Below are 19,170 nucleotides of genomic sequence, written 5' to 3'. Positions count from 1 at the left end.
AATATATGCACTACAAAAAGACTATTCGCCATATGGCTGGAAAAGACTTCTACACTCATACTGCGCCGCTTTTTCAGAATTTTAAAGTAATGTCAATACACTATCTCTACTCGTATAACTTAGCAGTTCGCTACAAACAGCACATAACTACCTCTGAGAATATAATGCTTTCGATCGCCAATCTAACAGCACTTACACGAACATATCCTTCGCGTTCTGCTCTAAACTGGGCGGTACCTTTCGTAAGAATGACGTTTGGCCAGCAAATCCTTGGACATACTCTGCCCACTGTGTTAAACTATTTTCGCGTAAATAAAGTTACTATTGAAAATGTAAATAAGAAAAGAATACATTCATTTTTTCTCTCGAAAATGTAATTTTTCTGCTTTTCGTGAGGTGTCTTTCTCCTGTGTCTTTTGGATTTTTTGCGGGATTGTTGCTATGTACAATTGCTATTATTCGCTTATCATGTTTGTCATTCATATTGTGCCTTTATCTCTAACAACAAAAAGACTAAACTATGCGTATTAAGAGCTAAAATGTCTCTAAATGTACTGGTATGTACTGCCTAAATTGTAAGTGCACCAAATGTTACTACCGACACCTCGCTGTTTTGCCATGTAATGGGGCCCGAGCGCCGTCAAGTGAATTAACCTTCACTTTTTGTCTCGGGACCCTATTGGGTAGTATTGGGTGGCTGGTCCTGTTTTCCTTTTCGCCCTGTGCCTTTGCACCTTTTTTCTTGTGTGGATAACGCACGCGGTGAGTTTCTAAATCTTAGGTGATGTCTACGCAGTCTCCCGGCCAGGGGAGGTCCCCCTGGTCGGCTTCCTACCGCCTCATGAGATGCCCGTGGAAGCTTTTCAACGCTCCGGCGTCGGCAGAATTCCTGTGGCGCTGGAACCAAAGGATGGTGCTTCTATCAAAATTAACAATCCAGGGCCTGTTCAAGCTGCTCTCCAGGCGGCCACTTTTCTTTATGAGGCAATCACTGAGGTAAGGCAGTTTGGACGTGGCGGGGTTTTGATCTCTTTTAAGATCTGATGATTACCTGCACCTGAGGTATTCGCGATGCAGGCAATCATGCCATTCATGGCAAGTTGTGGTATCTCTATCAAGGCACCGCTGCCGGATCCCACCCTTAAATTTTTATTTGCACAGGTCTGGGCGGCGCATAATCCCGTCTGTGTATTCTGTGGTGAGCACGAAACCATAGACCATTTTTTGTTGTTTTGTCGCCCATACACCATGATGAGAAGACGGCTTTTAGAGAAACCACTACAAGAGCTTGGTCTTTGTTTGAGCAGCCCACTCATATTGTCGCTTGGAGCCACCATACTTGGGTACAGCCACAAGTCTGTTTTTACCGCTGTGCAAAAATTTTGAATGGAATCAAGTCAGCTACCTTGTTAATTTTTTTTAATTTTTTCAATATTATTTTTAGTCTTATCATTACCATTTAACTACTCGGCTATAAACATCAGTCTTGATCTCCTGCGTGTATGCATTTCCCGTTTTATTTCGTTGTTCCTTTTTGTTTACTTCTTCCTTCCTTACCATTAATTTTATTTTCGTCCAGAAAATATTTACCTGATAAACTGTCTGCGCCCCCAATTCTTGGTCAATCCCCCTATGTGGGCATGTGCCATAGCATGAGGATCACAACAACAACAACAACAACAACAACAACAACAACAACAACAACAACAACAACAACAACAACAACAACAACAACAACAACAACAACAACAACAACAACAACAACAACAACAACAACAACAACAACAACAACAACAACAACAACAACAACAACAACAACAACAACAACAACAACAACAACAACAACAACAACAACAACAACAACAACAACAACAACAACAACAACAACAACAATTCACCACCTGTGTCATGGCTACTTCTCTATAGTGCATTTGTGCCATCTTTATTTTAGGCCAGCCAACTATCTCTGAAGCGGAGCAACGCAGGGCGAAGAGGGAGGCCTACCGGAATTACAGCAAACCAAATGGGCAAGTTCGGACGAATATGACCAAGAGCAAGACTTTAAGACAGGCTATGAAAGAGATACTTGGAAAAAATTTACTGAACAGCATGTACACTGTGAACAATAGATGGATGTATCAATGGAAACAATGTGATTTGTGTTACACCCTAACAGTAATTAGACCCGCTAGAAGGAACGTGTGGTCGAGGAGTGGTCGGGAGTCTGGCTGAAGTATCGTGCGAACACGCACAGACGCAAGATGAAAGGGAAATACGTCATTTACTCGACGGAAAGACATTGGAATCACAACGTAGACACCAGAACCTGCAAAGTAAACTATGTCGCATTTCCTTCATTAAGATTTCGGTAAGACACACAAGTTTTTCTCATTTTTTAAATATTGCTGGAATGGTTCGTTCAAATTCCCTTTATACCGCGCATTTCATTTATCCACGTTTGCTCCGCGCTTAGTTGAAACTCTTTAAGGACGACATCGGTCGTTAGGCGCGCACTAAGGATTCGAATTCGTTCCTCATGATCGCATCGCATCGCACGGACGGTGTGCGACATCGGCAAGAAGCTGATACCGAAAGAGCGTCTTGTGTGAGCGAAGCAGTTTTCCGGCCAAACTACGCATCCACAAACAAAACTTCAGAGCATTCCACCGATAAATCAGGAAGCGGTCCCATTGCGATATCGTGGAGTTCACACTCGGTCGAAGCGCCGCATTAGGTGCAGATTAAAGGCGTTCAAAACTCAGAGGTGAGACTGAATGAAACGAAACGAAAGGGCAGCGAATTCGGCTGTGCATAATAAGTCATCGAGGCAAATTTACCAAGTCGATCTGCGCTCCACATGGTAGGTGGATGTTTCACTCTCGTCTGTGAGAAGCACCTTGGGCCTATTTGAACTGGGTTCTCCCCGATAGCTGCGTCGTCATCAACGGACTCACTTTCCCCAAGAGCGCACCTTTTCTACTGCCCGCCATAGCGAAAGAATAAAAGGAAACCGAAAAGAAAAAAAAGAAAATCAGCGACGCTCAGGCGAAAATCCCCATAATCACGCTCATTTTGCCGTGAGCCCGAATCTAATGATCATTTATGGCTCCATTGTCGCCGTTTCACTTCTTTGAGAACAAGGTTGCTGGAGGGGCCCTTGCAGCATCTTGGGTGTAGTTTGAGCAGCCCGCTCTTGCTATCAGTTGGCGCCACCACACTTGGGTTCAGCCTCAGATCTGTTTGTACTGCTGTTCTAAATTTCCTCCTTTAGAATCTCATCGACTGCCTTGCTAAGTGTTACGATATTTTCTTTTCTATCCATTATTACATGTTGAATTAATTATTCCTTTTTTATACATCTCACTGTTTTTCTTAATCCTAACTTTTATCCCTTTTCAGTCAGTTCTCTTCTTGAGGTGCACTCTACCAGTGCTGCTTTCATGCGTTCTTTTCGTTTGCCTATATTGAGTACAGGTGAAGAGCAGCCTCTGCCTCCCGATTCTTGGAAGATCCACCAGTGCGGGTATGGGCCATCTTTTTAAAGGCGAACAACAACATGCTCATAGCAGCCGGAAACTGCAGCCACTGCCCTCCTGGGCGTATTTCCGGACACGGCCACTGAGCGGCTTTCAGTGGCGTATAACATGAGGCGCGGACAGAGTGCACAGGGTTCATGGTAGTCACGTTACAGTGGGTGACTGCGCGAGCCACGGAATTGTGCTATCTTCCACGGACTCCTTTCAGCCTCCTCCGAGGACGCAAGGATGGGAATGTTGAATAAACAATTATCGCATAAGCGCGTTGGAAACTAGACCGATAGTAGCTAGCATCTATGGCGTGCATGACTACGCCCTGTCCACTTGCGTTCGCGGCCATGAAGCTGTAATTCACTACGCACGTGCCGCATTTCTTGCCGTATACCACTTACACACACACACACACACACACACACACACACACACACACACACACACACACACACACACACACACACACACACACACACACACACACACACACACACACACACACACACACACACACACACACACACACACACACACACACACACACACACACACACACACACACACACACACACACACACACACACACACACACACACACACACACACACACACACACACACACACACACACACACACACACACACACACACACACACACACACACACACACACACACACACACACACACACACACACACACACACACACACACACACACACACACACACACACACACACACACACACACACACACACACACACACACACACACACACACACACACACACACACACACACACACACACACACACACACACACACACACACACACACACACACACACACACACACACACACACACACACACACACACACACACACACACACACACACACACACACACACACACACACACACACACACACACACACACACACACACACACACACACACACACACACACACACACACACACACACACACACACACACACATATATATATATATATATATGCATCGACCCAGCTGTCATAAACATAACCAGTTGTCTCTTTATATTCTCTCCACCAGTTTCACACAGATGGTAGAACAAGATGACTTTCACACAGAAGGTACAAAAACCTTCCGCAGGAATCCACAGAAGAGCTTGGCCCCCCTGGAGACGTGACGCGTGGTCATGCCTGGATGGCTCTCCTGTCCGTGAGCATGAGTTTGAGCGTAGTGTTTGCGCGACGCCAGCGTTGGCAGGTCATGTAGAGCAGGCGGAAGCGGAGGCAGCCGAAGGCGACACAAAACACAGAGAGGATGAAAAGCGCCGAAGCCAGCGACGCCACAGGCAGCCACGAGCTTGAGTGGTACTCGAACAGGACGTACATCCACGCCATGCTCAGCATTCCCACGCTGCCCACGCTGAAAGCCAAGTTACCCAGGAACAGAGTTGCGTCGTCCCGAGACTCCTGCTCCCAGAACCAGCGCCACATGGGCTTAGTGCGCCGCTGCAGCGGATAGCGCGCGCCGTACAGCGGGCACGCGGCGTCCTCTGCTTCCCTGTACAAGACCTCCTCCAAGCGAGACCGGTGCGCGAATGCATTCGGGCAGCGGCAGGGAATGCGGTAGAGCTGTTCCAGGATCTCGAAGCCTTCGTCCGGGCAGATGCAGCACCATATGCCGCGGCAGGCCGGCGCATGGCTCGACAAGAAAGCACTGGTTCCGGTGCTACTAGAGCTTCTGCTGCTGCCAGCACTTGTACTGGCAGCGTCGTCTGCCCCTTCGCTAACACGATCAGAGTCCACGAAACCGTCCGCACCATCTCCGGCGGGGTCGTCCTGTGGCGCTTGCTCGGCCAGGTTGTCGTGTCCGCTGTCCGTATCCGCTGCCTCAGGGTTGACTGGCTGAGAGTGGGCGTCCGGCAGATCATCTGCGCTGCTACTCGACGCCGAGCTGAGGAAGAAGGCCATCGACTCCGAGGGCGACCTGAGCATCTCGAAGAGGCTGCACCGTTGCATGAAGGCCAGGAGCGAACGTTCGCCAGGCAATGGCACCGAATGCAAGACGTGGCCCACCTGCGCTTCCTCTTCATTTTGGCTCGCGCCTCTGCGAGTGGGGCGCCTTCAGGTGGTCCATGTGCGTGGAACGAGTCGGCAGGAAGACGAACAACAAATGAATGCAAATATCACGATTTTCGAGTAGCTAAGTGATGAATTAATTTGTGAAAGCATAGCGCCAACCGCGAGCTCAATTTGCTCCCAATGGCGGCTTTTTTGAGAAAACCAATTTCACAGACACATTCACTACGCCACCGCTGTCGTGAAGGATGCCGATGGGCGTTCCACTATGCTCGGAGGAGGAGAAGGAGGATAAAACAATTATTTCCTCAAATTAGTTGAAGTGTCGTAGGTAACTCTGGGGCACCAGAAGGCCGGGAGCTAATGGCGCCCAGCGACCTCGAAGGCTCTTGTCACGACGTTGAGTTGATTATCCGGGTCAGAGCTGAGCAATGCCGCCTGCCACTCATCGGAATTAAGAGAGCTGCGGCACCATATGGGGGCTTCCGAGGAATACGAATGATAAATGTGGGATAGTGTGACCGACGGGTAGTGGCGTAGTTGGCATGAGAGAGAGTTTGAGTGTGGTAAATGCAGAAGAGGAGGGAGGGTTGTCGAAAAGAGTGGTCTTGTTGTTGCCAGGCGACTTGCTGTGGTTTGGTGAGGAATTTATGAGGCGCGGTTGTTTGAGGTGAGTGTTACTATAGTGGAGAGGTTATGAAGAAAGGAAAGAGGCACTAAATCAGGCTCTGGGTGGAGGGAACGAATGAAGGGGGTGAAAAAAATCCAAAAAGAAGTGCGGGAACATACCACGCACGAACAGTTGGGTCCAAATACTCACGCACGCAAGCAACAGATTTGTAAGGTGCCATTTTTTCTAGACCAAAGTTGGTTTTGTTATAAGTATCAACACATTTCTAATGAAACTTAAGATTCCGACTATATATTACAAGACGATAATGAGTATGTAACTTTTGAGGGTTAGGTCTCCGTGACAGCATATAATTGTTCACAGACACATATTTTTTTTCTCGCAAAGTAAGATAGCCGTATGTGAATTCAGACTGGACAAGGACTGAAGTGATACTCTGAAGTGAATTTCTTTCGAAAGATTGCTTACAGCAATGACAGTTAACCTGCAGGTCTGTTTAAACGCGCTGGTTAGAGCGTACGAACTTGAATCCCGTGTGACCACGGCAACACGATCCATCTTTGCAGGCTGAGCTGTTTTGCAACCAAGTTTGCACCCGAAAGGGTGTAGCTGTGTTTGCAGAGTGTCTTTCAAGTGCAAACCCGTAAGCAAGCCGGGCGCCATATTTTTACGGACCTGGCTGTCTAGTCTTTGTTTAAATTGCAGGGTTATGGCTATGCAGCTTTTCTGACGATATTGCCAAAAACTATACTCCTCGATACTTTGCATGTGTTGCAATTCCACCTCATTGAAACGCTTTACAACAAATCGTTATTTTTACGGTGCGTTTTCACCATATGGGCCTCTCGGTGGGATGGTTCTGAGGGGAGGGGGGTGAAAATTGGCTCTCCCTGATGGAGAACCTCGCGCATGCCTTTGCAAACAGGACATGTTTTTCCTACGCTCCTTTCTCTTCATGGTTGCCTACCTTTCGATATAAAAGCTGATAATCTACACACAACATTCCGCAGCGTGAGTCCAACAATGAAAATACGTGGCAGAATTACCTGCATGCGCCAGCTTTAACCATCGGTGCGCCAGAGACCACCAGCCGGCGTCGCCTATCTCCATTTTCATACTTTTTAAGTAATTTTTTATCGTGCCGCAAACATCTTTTAAACAGACATACGGACAGTTCAGGGTTCATTTCATGGAATTTTTTTTCAACCAGAACGCTTCGTAGAATTGCACTACGGAAATCCGAAGCTACCGAGTGACGTCGCATGGCTACACGAAACTCTACGCGCTTCTCGGGCTTCCGCATTCATCAGATTTCTTACCAAAAGATACACGCGGAAAAGTACGAAATATTTCCAACGGGTAGGGTTTAGGATGAGATGCAACCAGCCTTCTGGAGGGCGAGCAGCCGTCACCATTTGCTTCCCTTATTTCACATGTTTAGGTTTTGATTCTGCTCATGTTACATCACGACGGTCCAATACAATAAAAAACTTCTCTTTTTATAGTCGGATACAACTTAAGTCTGCAGTGAAGCTCCGCCCACATTCAGGACCGGCGCGCAGAATTCTTCCGCGACAAAAAGTAGCCTGTTAAAACTTCTTTTGTCATTTAAACAAGAAGCTAATCGCCGAGAAAAATCTTATAAGCTCTAGAATTCTGATACCTGACTTGTTTAATAAAGCAAAACATTAAAAATGTGGTTTCGTTTACTTTCGTGACTGGCTAGCGGAAAAATACAGTATGCCGCGGACCGTGGACCAGTGTTAACAACTGCTGTTTTTTTTTTAAGTTGTATTCTACTATACTTTCAAATGTGCCATCGTGACGCTGCCGAGAGGTGGAGGCAAAGCCGAGGAGGGCGCCAGAAGAGCGCGTGCCGCCGGAACAAAAGCGCGGGAGGAAGCACAAGCGTGCACAGACCGCAGCACTGACCCACACTGACTCATTCTCTCATCAAAAAAACAGGTTCGGATTGGATTTTATAGCTTCCCATTTCAGCACTGTCAGACATCTCCGAATTGGACAGAAACTCCGGGCACCTGGCGTTATATACCCACAACTCTTCGGCGCAAATTTGCAAAAAAAATCTTCTATTTATAGCAGAATGTAGCAGCTTCATTGAAATGATGGAGCCTGGCTCAATATACCCTTTAGAAAATTTAGCGCCATCTGGTATGTGGCGCGCACACTGCGGTGCCTCCGCCATTACTTGCGCATACGCCTGCTGGACTGCGCTCGGGCCGCATTGAAAGGTACGGCGCCCAGCGCAGCCACAAGAAGCGCAATTTTCTTGTTTCTGTGTCCTAGACATCTTCCCTGACATTGGCTCTCTGCTCCAAGCTACAGTCGCGATGCCGGCATGCTGCTGTGTGCCCCTCTGCAGCCAGCGCGGCGTAAGAGACGCGCACGAAAACAAGGTGTGCATCCAGAGCACGGAGCGCATGAAACAGTTGCATGCTTGCTCCTTCTCGTCCGTGACCTGTTCGTTTTCACGTTAAAATAAATGGTAAAAGTATTGCAAGAGCAGCGAAAAGTTCCTTCTACCGTGTAGCCTTTCCGCTGTATACTGAGCACAAATATAAAGGTGCTGCCTTCGGTGCACTCGAGCAGATGCATTGTTTCCGATGCTGGCGACTGTTCCGGCCCGACAGAAAATCAAAACGTTGCTCATACGCACTTCTTTTACATTCGCTAGCATCCGCGTCTCAACCATTCAGAGTGAGTTCTGTGAGCGCGAGAAAAAGCACGACGATGCGGCGCGGCGAGGAGCGCCGTCGTTCTCTCCTTTGCGAACCTGCAGCAAACGACGGCGACATAAGCGGAGTGGAGCAGCAGCAGCGGTGTTTTCGTTCTGTCAGTGCCTGCGCACTCCGGCTTAGCAAACACTCCCGTAATCTGTCGCCTTGATCTGAAGTGAGCAAACCGCGAGTGATTTTGCACCGACGGCTAGGCGCACCGCCTCTGCTGATCGAACGCCCGTACCCGGATCGACGCGCATTTCGCCCTGCAGTGCGCCTGCTCGTAGTCTAGTCCGCTCCAAGTGTTGTTAGCCCTCCTTTAATGGCAGTACATTAATTTACTGAAATAAGGTGAGTTTTGCAGCTCTGCCTCACAGTCACGGCAAAAGGAATATTTTCTCCACGGCAACGGCGCTGACCCAGGCCGGTCCGCTTGCTGAGGTGACGACAGATCATGGGGAGGAGCGCACAAACTGGAAGCCTAAAACAAAGCATAAGCGGCAAGCATTTCTGGGCTACGGGCAACATTTTTTTGTGAATGCAGAACCTAGCGCGGCACGGGCAAAAAGCGCGACAGCGCCGTTCGTCGCTAGAGCCTTCGCTCAAAATTTTGTGTGCATAGAGCTCAGCCTTTGGCAGCCTTATTAGTGTGTTCAAAGTCGTCCCACTAGCTTAGCTGTAACTAACGGTACACGGGTGCGCTTATACCCCTGTCACACGGCCAGTTTCAATCCCCCCCGAGTCGAGGGTCTTCAAGATTCTCAATCGCCATCGAACTCGCCGCTGCTACACGGCAAATCTCAATGACCATTGAAATGGTTCTCCTGTCTTACGCCACGGATGTGTGGCGCCACAATCGCTACTTTGAATTTTGCAAACATAACAAAGATATTTGATAAATGTATACAAAATGCTGAAATTCAGGCATACGCGAAAGTCGTTCGAAACCCTTTTAATTGCATGTACGCGACGGACATATGCATACACTGCTGTAGCCACTCTAATACAAGACGAGTCAAAACCAAGCCAGTCCAACTGCGTCGGAGCGCTGCTTCGTCAGGCTTAAGACCTGGGAAATCGCCATGATATCTGAAAAACAAGAGCTATTTGTCTCTTGAAACTTTGTGCGAGGGTAAAAATGGGCAAATCGAAGGCGAATACAACAGCTTAGAACACCATATTGCTTTGAGGGATTAGCGACGAAGCTGTTATCGCTGTGAAGCGGGCGGACAAGGTGCCGCCATGTTGTCAACGTTAAGTACGCAAGCAACGCAGACTGCAAAGCAAAAAATGCGTATAATGCACTTAAAACTAGTCTAATATAATTTTACAATAATTTTACAGGCTGCTTGCATTGAATTTTATGCGAATAATGTTTGTTCATGTTTTTGCACCGTGAATGTGTCGTGTACGAAAGTGCGCTTGGCGCCGCTCGAATCAACGCTAGCAACCTTGGGCAGCGCTCGAAGGCCCTCGAAATCTCGATGGAGTTCTGCGCTACTCCGTTGACTCGATGATAGGCTATTTACTCGATCGCCATTGAAACGGCCCCTGTGGCAGCGCTCGATTGCCTTTGAGTCGATAGACTACCGGTTCGAGGGCCCTCGAAATGCCCGTGTGACAGGGCTATTAGACACAACTCTGCTACCGCGCGACGGATAAAGTTTTCCTGTGCATACGCATACCCGGAGCTCTCTGCCAGACTGATGCACATTCGCAGACAAAATATTATGGGCCACACTGTGTGGCTCAACTCCTGCCTCGCATTTATTAATGAACATGCGAAGGTTTTTTTCCTCTATGTGCAAGTGCACGTGACACTTGCAGAAGTATGAGACACTACATTGGTATTGCTAGATGGTGCTTAGACGAGCTTGATCGCCACAAGCATGGTCCACATTATTCTGTCTTCAACTGTATGTACTGAAGAGGTGAAGAAAATGTTCTTTTTTCATTTCTTCACCTTGATGAATACACAAGAAGACATCTGATACCATTTTTCAAAGTTCATGTTTATCGATGCTTTTACACCTGCACCTTGACCAATTACTAAGTGCGCTATACTTTTTGCAGGTCTCTTTTCTAGGGTTCCCCACAAATCCTGGTTTGAAAAAAAAAATGAATTGCCGCAATAAGGACAGACGAGGGCAAGGGGTTCCGCATAAACAAGCACAAAAAGGTGTTCTCAAAGCACTTCGCCGATGGTGACTTTTATGCAAACTATGCTACCGGCACAAGGCGCCTTAAGGATGATGCAGTGCCAAGCATATTTAGTTTCGCACACAAGCAAAGTAAAGTGAAAAGGAAGCCACCGAAAGAGCGTTGCGTGCAGAATGTTGCTGTGAATGGAGAAGTGACAACAGCCAGTGGAATGCGAGCCGACGACATTTGTGATGAACTTTCTGGAACGCCTCATGTACCAACAGCATGTCTGGATGCTGAAATGGACTTCAGCTCCTTGAAATCACAGCCGCCTCAATGTACACGGGATTGCACCGGACAAAAAGAAGCACAGAATCTGAGGCACTCACAACAATGAAGAATGAGCTGAAAGTTGTCGAAGAACAACTCCGGCAGGCCCATGTCGAACTTCAAAGAGCTAAAGAAGAAGCAAAAGGAAAGGAAGAAGAAATAAAATCAGTAAAAGAAGTGCTGCTTCGTACCAGCAGAGAACTGGAACTCACCAAAGCAACAGCAGAGAAGCTTGAAATGAAAGTTGGAGGAGAGTTTTCTGTTGACCGATTAAAGTACAGTGATGATGACATGAGATTTTATGCCTGTCTGCCATCGTATGGAATGTTAAAACAATTTTAGTTTCCTGTAATCCAGGGAAACAGGGAAAAAACATCAGACACAAATCTACATCACAAGCACACCCATCGCAGGCAGGTAGGCCAAGAAGGCTGACAGTGGAAAAAGAGTTTTTCCTTTTTCTTGTAAGAATGCGCCTTGGACTTTTTGAAAAGGACCCTGCTGACAGGTTCTGTGTGTCAACTGCCACAGTATCAAGAATCTGTATTACCTGGGCCAGTTGCTTTCACTAAACTAACACAGATACCTCTGTGGATGTCAAAGGACCATGTTCAAAAGGAAATGCCACTTTGCTTCCAAAGAAAGTATTCTGCAACTCGAGTCATACTAGATGCAACAGAAATTAAATGTAAGGCAGCCAGCTCACTTGCACTGCAGTCGGCAACATTCTCATCGTACAAATCAGCGAACACCTTCAAAGGACTGATTGGCACCTCGCCCGATGGTACAGTGACCTTTGTCTCCAATTTGTTTTTAGGATCTATTTCTGACAAAGAATGTGTGAGCAAGAGTGGTTTCTTGGCCCTTCCTTTCAATGATGGTGATGTTGCCATGGCAGACAAAGGTTGCAAGATTGAAGAAATGCTCGAGACAACGTGGCTTTGAACAACCCGCCTTTCCTCAGAAGAGGTCAGCTCAGGGAAGAGGAGATAAAAGGAACGGAAGAAATAGCATCCCTGCGGATACATGCTGAGCGACGCACACAGCGCATCAAAAGTTCTCATATCTTCGATAGGCTGGTACCGCTTTCTCTGGGCCTCATTATAAATAAAATGTAGATTGTATGTGCTATACTAACTTCCAGTCTCCGCTGGGGCAACTACCTGATGAGTGAATGTTTGACAAATCTGCTCCTTCCATTATAAAAGGCAAGCTTTGCTCTCCCGTTTCTGAGCCTTGATGTTGTGTAGTATGTGACAGCAAATAAGTGATGCTTGAAAACTGACAATGGACTTTGTGAATAGTGTAGCTTTACAGACCATTACCCGTTTCCACGCAACCATGACATTCTTTATTTACACAGACATGAAAGAGGAAGACAAAGACTACAGGATGCGACATACAGAATACAATGTGCATGCCAGAAAATCTGAGTTATCAGTAAATGCACCATGCACCCAATACACATTACGACTTGACGCAACAACTGAGCAATATCAATGTCAGTGCTCGACTTCGTTATTCGCTCAGGTAAACCAACAAGGTCTGAGTGGTCTCCTTCATCCCTTGTTGCTTGGCTAACAGAGAAGCACACTAAGGAAGTCTGGTATGAAAAACGCAATTTGGCACACTAGCAGCTTTACGACATAACACCACAACAATAAGCAAGAACAAATTGGAGTAAGGCTGTAAAGACAGGCATATGAAGGTGAAAGTTACAACTGCCATAAAGAGAGACATGAATGTCAGCAGTGACTTGGACACTCCAAACTGGTTGCTGGATATCTATCGAACCGACAGAACAAGTATTTGTGCACGCACAGCGAACCATTGAATATTTGTAGTGATTCCCGCGTATTTTCTAGAGTTTAAATAATATTTGTATGTATTTTCCAGTGTTCATTAAATATTGTGACATGCTTGTCATCTCCTTTACATAACAAAAACTATTCTATTCCCTGTCACATAAGACATGCCAAAAGGAGTACAGACATCAAACTAGTTTCTAGGTTGTCTTCATGGTTCGTACCACACTAGTAAATACAGACCATGCGGTACTCGCCAACTATTTCTGGCTGTTGAGGCAGGCTGCCTTTAGTAGTGCTACAGTGAATGAAGATGACAAAAAAATTATGCTGAAGTTTTCATGTCTCACAAGAGCTATATTTAACTCATACATGACAGAGGGGTAAAAAATACAAAGATTTGGAGTCTACATTCCTTTAATGATATTGATACGGGCAGGCAAGCCAAATAACTGTACGACATTAAGGCAGGCGAAATACTATTTTAATGGCTGTGGGCCAAGTGCCATCGCTCAGTCCCATGCCACTGCCCGCTTTTTCGTTGTCGTCTTTTTAACAATATTGAGAGCAGAATCGTTGGTTTACAGGCACTATGCATTCATAAAGGTGTACTAAAGAGGAATCTGAGCTCGTCTTTTTACCGCGGGAACTCTACACGTTCCAGGCATTCTTAGAAACTTCGAATTATTGTATTTAGCGGCCGATTGCCCTTATTAAATTGGAATAAACGTCCCAGCTCCCGCCTTTTTTTTAACTCAACGCGGTAGATAGGAGAAGTCAACCAACGCGTCAGCCAGTCCCGTGGCGGCTTGCCTCCCTGCCATCGGTGGAGTGATACGTAATTGAAAGAGCCCACGTGTATTTTTATTTTCCGTGGGCCTAATTTGTGGTTATGTTGCCTGTGACAAACTGTTTATTCACAGAAACCTAATAAAACTAAATGAAAGTGAAGCCACCACTGGACTGGCTTAAAGGCACTCCACGAGTTAGTTGACTGCGGCTACCTACCGCGTTAAGTTAAAAAAAAGGCGGGAGCCGGGACGTTTCATCGAATTTAATTAGGGCAATCGGCCGCACAGGATAATAATTCCAATTTTCTATGAATACCCGGAACGTGTAAATAGAGTTCCCGCGGTAAAAAGTTCAGATTTCTCTTTAGTGCATCTTTAAGGGCGTTTCGAGGCCATATATGGCAACAGCACAGAAAAAAAAGAAATTTTCAAGTTTCTGTCAAGCAACAGCCCAATCTTCAGCAGAAAACTTGACGCGGTCAGTGATCAAGAACTGATCAGAAAAAACAACAAAATTGGTCCCGGATATACCAGATAAAGCCATCTGGCCAAGGACCTGATAGTAGTAATCATGGCCACTGTCCAGCCTAAACGCACCCATGCTGTCCTTCTTGAGGCAGTGCCCATCTCCCATATCGTCGGGAGTTTTTCCCTTCAAACTGTATGGGCACTTCACCTCAAGAAGGCCATGTGAAGGAGTTTCGCACGGGTCGAAGATTAGCCTGTCCGGTGAAGCTCCCAGCCATGGACACGAAGGGTCCACGACCAATCCGCTCCAAAAGGCCTCGACATCATGGCCCCTGGCTTTCATCACAGCCACGTACCGCTGCACAGCCGGATGCTCATTCGTAACGCCGTACCTGTAATAACAGCATAAAAAGGCAGGCACTTTCATTTCAAGAGAAACTTTCACTTAGAGCAGAGTTGGGTGTGCTCGCCTGGTCTACAGCAAATAAAGAACCGTTCGCATTGTATTTTAGGGCAGTCGACTAATCAAAGAATGAAGATAAATGAAAGAACACATGCTGTTTCTGAACCTGACTTGGTGCATATCCACAGCAAAGAAGCAAATGTGGTGACACCATTCGACCTCTTTTTGAAAAGGTCCATAAAGGCAACGTTTTTTTTTCAGACGTCCACATATTTTACCGCTTGTGGTCACCTGTTGAGATATTCGACGTCCTCATAGGAGGCTTCACAGCACTACCCATGACGCCATGTGTTGTTTGAAATTAATTTTACGTACTTAGTAAAATAAAACCTCCTTTAGTGAACAGCCCTGACACGGGAAACGTCTTTGTCTGCGGTCAGGTTCTGCAGTGCTTTGAAGGTGTCTTGAAAATGGCGAAGGACACAGTTCACCAATGCTTGCCCCAAGTGTCCTTATTCTTGAAGAGGGGTCCTCAAATGGCTGGGCGTGCTGTCTTGCTTCATAAAACCTGGTGCTGATCGGCTTTGAGAGGCCACCTTGTCGCACACTCCTCCAGTCCACAAACTGCAAAGGTAGCGGTGTAAGTGGGCTGCTACGAGGGCGCCTCCACTGCTGTGGCAGCTCGGTGCACGCTACTTCTGGTGGAGATTCCTTATAGCCATTGCTCTTAAGTAGCAACACTAGCTTTAATGCGGCTGCACTGTGGCTAAACACTCCACAGGCACCAGCTGGGCAATCGCATCTTGCAGTCGCCACTGATCCACAGCTTTTCAAAGTAAGGCACACCTCATAGGGCATTGATGTCTTCTTCTGGCTCTGAAAACAAGTGCACTTGACATGCACCTGTTCAGGCCTGCAAAAAAATGGAAAAGTTCATGTCAACCATTTAGAGGAATTTTTGACCACTGCATATTGATATCAGTTTTTTGTACACTTTCCATTATAGCTCCATGCAACCTATTTGGTGAAGTATAGACATGCCAAACAATTACATTCGCTTGAAACTTCATTACGATGACACGTGGAGCTCACAATATATTGTTTTTTTATTTTTTTCTTGTGCTAGTATCCTATGGTGCTCCTGCTACTCTTGTATGGCAGCAACATTACAATACGTTTGTAGCGAGAGCTTCGTTCGCCAGACAGCATGAAATATGCTCTGAGCATGCAGGTTCACCACAGACTTGATTCTCGACAAAGGAAAACTAATTCTAAAGGATGTGTGGAGTCAAAGATATATATATATATATATATATATATATATATATATATATATATATATATATATATATATATATATATATATATATATATATATATATATATATATATATATATATATATATATATATATATATATATATATATATATATATATATATATATATATATATATATATATATATATATATATATATCTCAAAGGGCAAAGCGGCTAGAGGTTTATGCTGCAGCGCGCCTTCTGTGACCGACGAGCGGCGCAGATGGGCGAGGCGTCTTGAGTTACCGAACACACGGCACCGGCGTGCTCGCGTCGCTTCCCTCTTGCTTCCTCTACACGCTTGTTCCAAGAGAACAGACAGCAGCCCACGCAGCACGCTTCAGTCATTGGCGCAGAACACTGTACAGACGCAGGCTTGTCTAGAGCGCCCGAACTGAGGCCCACGAAGCAAGAGATGAGAAATTTAAAAGCAGGAGTTTTCACGGGCAATCCCAGCACGCAATCGCTGCAGCATAGCCAAACAAAGCATAAAAACAAAATTGCAGTTCTCACACAAAGCAGCTGCGGTAAGATTTCTGGTTACTTGTGTAGCACACCGATCCTGAGCTCTCTAAACCAGCGTGCAAACATCAACACGACTTCAGACACGATTAAGTACGAGGTCGCGCTCGTATCGCATTTTCGCCTAACATGACGCCCGAGTTCAAGTCTGTGGATTATACGTTGTTAAACACGCTACGCTTATATTTTTCCTAGTGAGAAGACATATATGCTGCGGTTAGCAACTAAATTTAAACGCGTTCTCTGCCACTGAAGTGCTGCGCGGACGCACTTCAGTGGTATGCAAGGACGCAGCAGAAGCACCGAGAACGCGAATTTTTGCAAGTCCGCAAGAGAGGCACTTACACTGTACCTGGAAGATAACACGGCAACGCGCACTGTCGACGGATCGCAGTAAGTCTCGCATACCAGCTTGTAGCTTCGCTGAGAGATGCGGCCAGACGGACCGCGCACACTGTGGGCATCACAAAAGGAGTCCAAAAGCCTTTCCGAAAATCCGTCCGGGATGATGGTCAGGTCCTTCGACCACTGCAAATTTTCCGCCATCGCTTTCACAAATGCAACCAAAGTATTGTAGACGCCACAAGGTGGAATCTGGTGCAAAGGCTGTGCAGAGCCCCTGTGCGTCTTCTAGGTGCCCAAAATATGGCGACTTCGCCTACAGAAGTTGCTGATGATGATGCCTGCCAAGTTGCCAGACTGAATTTTCTAAATCGTCTATTGAGGCAGGCTGGCTCAATTGAGGCAGGCTGCCCACTACTGCAAACTGTATAATACATAAACCAAACAGAATAAGCACACATACAGGCGCCAGTCAATTGTGATTCCGTTAACCAATTGCAAAACCACTTAAAAGCAAGCCACTGCTGGAAACCTACTTTTGTTTGCAAGTAGCTTTACGTGATGAGGGTATGAGAGAGGTTGCGCAGCGATAATGCGGAGTCCTTCAAAATTGAAGGACTGAACTAATCGTACATTCACACCCGGTTTCATGTAGGTGTAAGCCCCTTCTATTGGTGCCGCGCACGGACCTTGTAATGCTGAGCATATACACAGCGATTTTTCTCCTTTGCCTATATTTATTTTAAAAACTAAGAGATACGTCAGTGCAGACTGTTGAGCTGGATCGTACAGCAAGGCAGACAATATGTACCTTATACGAATCCATAATTAGACGATTAATTAACTAATAAGCTTTTGTAATTTTTGTTTTAAGGGGCAAGGTTATATTGCAAAATTGATATCCGTCAACATCGAAGGTGAGCGTTGTTTTTAAATTTTCTGAATTGGCAATGTGGTTCGAAATATCCAACGTCAAAAATACGCATTTGAAAGCTTGTAGCGTTGCCTTTCCCACATTATGTAATTATAAAATGGCATCGTTCTGCGTAGTATTGTCGCCGAACACAAGTTGACTTCTTATCAGGGGCGTGCGAATATTCGGAAATTTCGTATATAAAATCAAATATGCTCCTATTCAAACAAATCAAATAGTGTATGTTCAAAATTATGCGAAACGAGTCAATTATCTTCAAGTTTTGGAATATTTTACGAATAACTTGCGTGAAGTTCGAATAATGCCTGCCGTATTTGTCTTCGACGACTATTCAAAAAACAGGGACCATACACGCCACATATCACGCTGCCGCGATCGGTATGCGCAGGATCGAGGGAGTGATCACGCCGCCTTTACAGGCCTCGTGACTGCTCGGCGCGCGCATCTTCGCGACGGCTGCTGCGCCTGATGGTTCTGTTCCTAGAGGCAGTGTTTCGGCTGAGAGAGGAGAGGAAGACGACGCTGCTCGATCTGTTGTCACCTCAGCTCAGTAATTTTGCCTTGTTTTCTAGTTATTAACAAGGTTATTTCCATCCTTGGAAGACGGCCGCGTCTTTAAGGCGGTACTGTCCCAACGGGAAGGGTACGGCAGCTCCGGCGCCGGTATCCTTAAAGGGACAGCGCCATCCGAAGGAGCCCAGTAGGGCGGAGGCGGCCATGGCATCACATGGCGGGGATCTGCCAGTCATCAGGGACGTCCAGCAGTGCAGTGCGTCATCATCGCTCAGTGGGGATGACTCAACTATCGTCGCCTCTGACGAGGAAGTGGCTGACATGGCGGAAATGGACAACGATGGCTTCAAAGTGGTGAGTCATCGGAAGCACCGGGCAGTCGGCATCTCAGTGATAGTTCAGCCAAAAGAGAAAGGTGTTGACTTCAGAGAGTGGAACCCTATCAGGCTGTTCGATGATATTAAAGTACTAGTGGGATCTGCTCCGATTCGCAGTTGCTTCACAACGCAAGGGGCTCTTCATCTAGATATCTCAACGGAAGAGCAAGTAGAGATTCTTATGCGGTGCTCTCAGATCGGTGGCATACGAGTTCAAGCCCGGTTGCCACACTCCTACTTGACTAACACATGTGTTA

At 46.4% G+C, this 19,170-nt stretch overlaps 1 protein-coding gene across 1 annotated transcript in view; it reads left to right on the top strand.

Annotated features, from left to right (window-relative positions):
* LOC144101186 (uncharacterized) overlaps nt 1–2,052 on the top strand; it is a 38,320-nt gene extending 36,268 nt beyond the window's left edge. Inside the window, exons 4-5 of the mRNA XM_077634246.1 lie at nt 797–996; nt 1,952–2,052. Of these exons, the coding sequence (XP_077490372.1) occupies nt 797–845 (49 nt within the window). The 3' untranslated portion in view covers nt 846–996; nt 1,952–2,052. The remainder of the gene's footprint in view (nt 1–796; nt 997–1,951) is intronic.
* The last annotated feature ends 17,118 nt before the right edge of the window (nt 2,053–19,170 follow it).

The sequence above is a fragment of the Amblyomma americanum genome, chromosome 1, assembly GCF_052857255.1.
Source record: "Amblyomma americanum isolate KBUSLIRL-KWMA chromosome 1, ASM5285725v1, whole genome shotgun sequence".
Classification (NCBI taxonomy): Eukaryota; Metazoa; Arthropoda; class Arachnida; order Ixodida; family Ixodidae; genus Amblyomma; species Amblyomma americanum.
The sequence above is the reverse complement of the archived record's forward strand: the minus strand, read 5'-3'. Positions and strand labels throughout refer to the sequence as shown.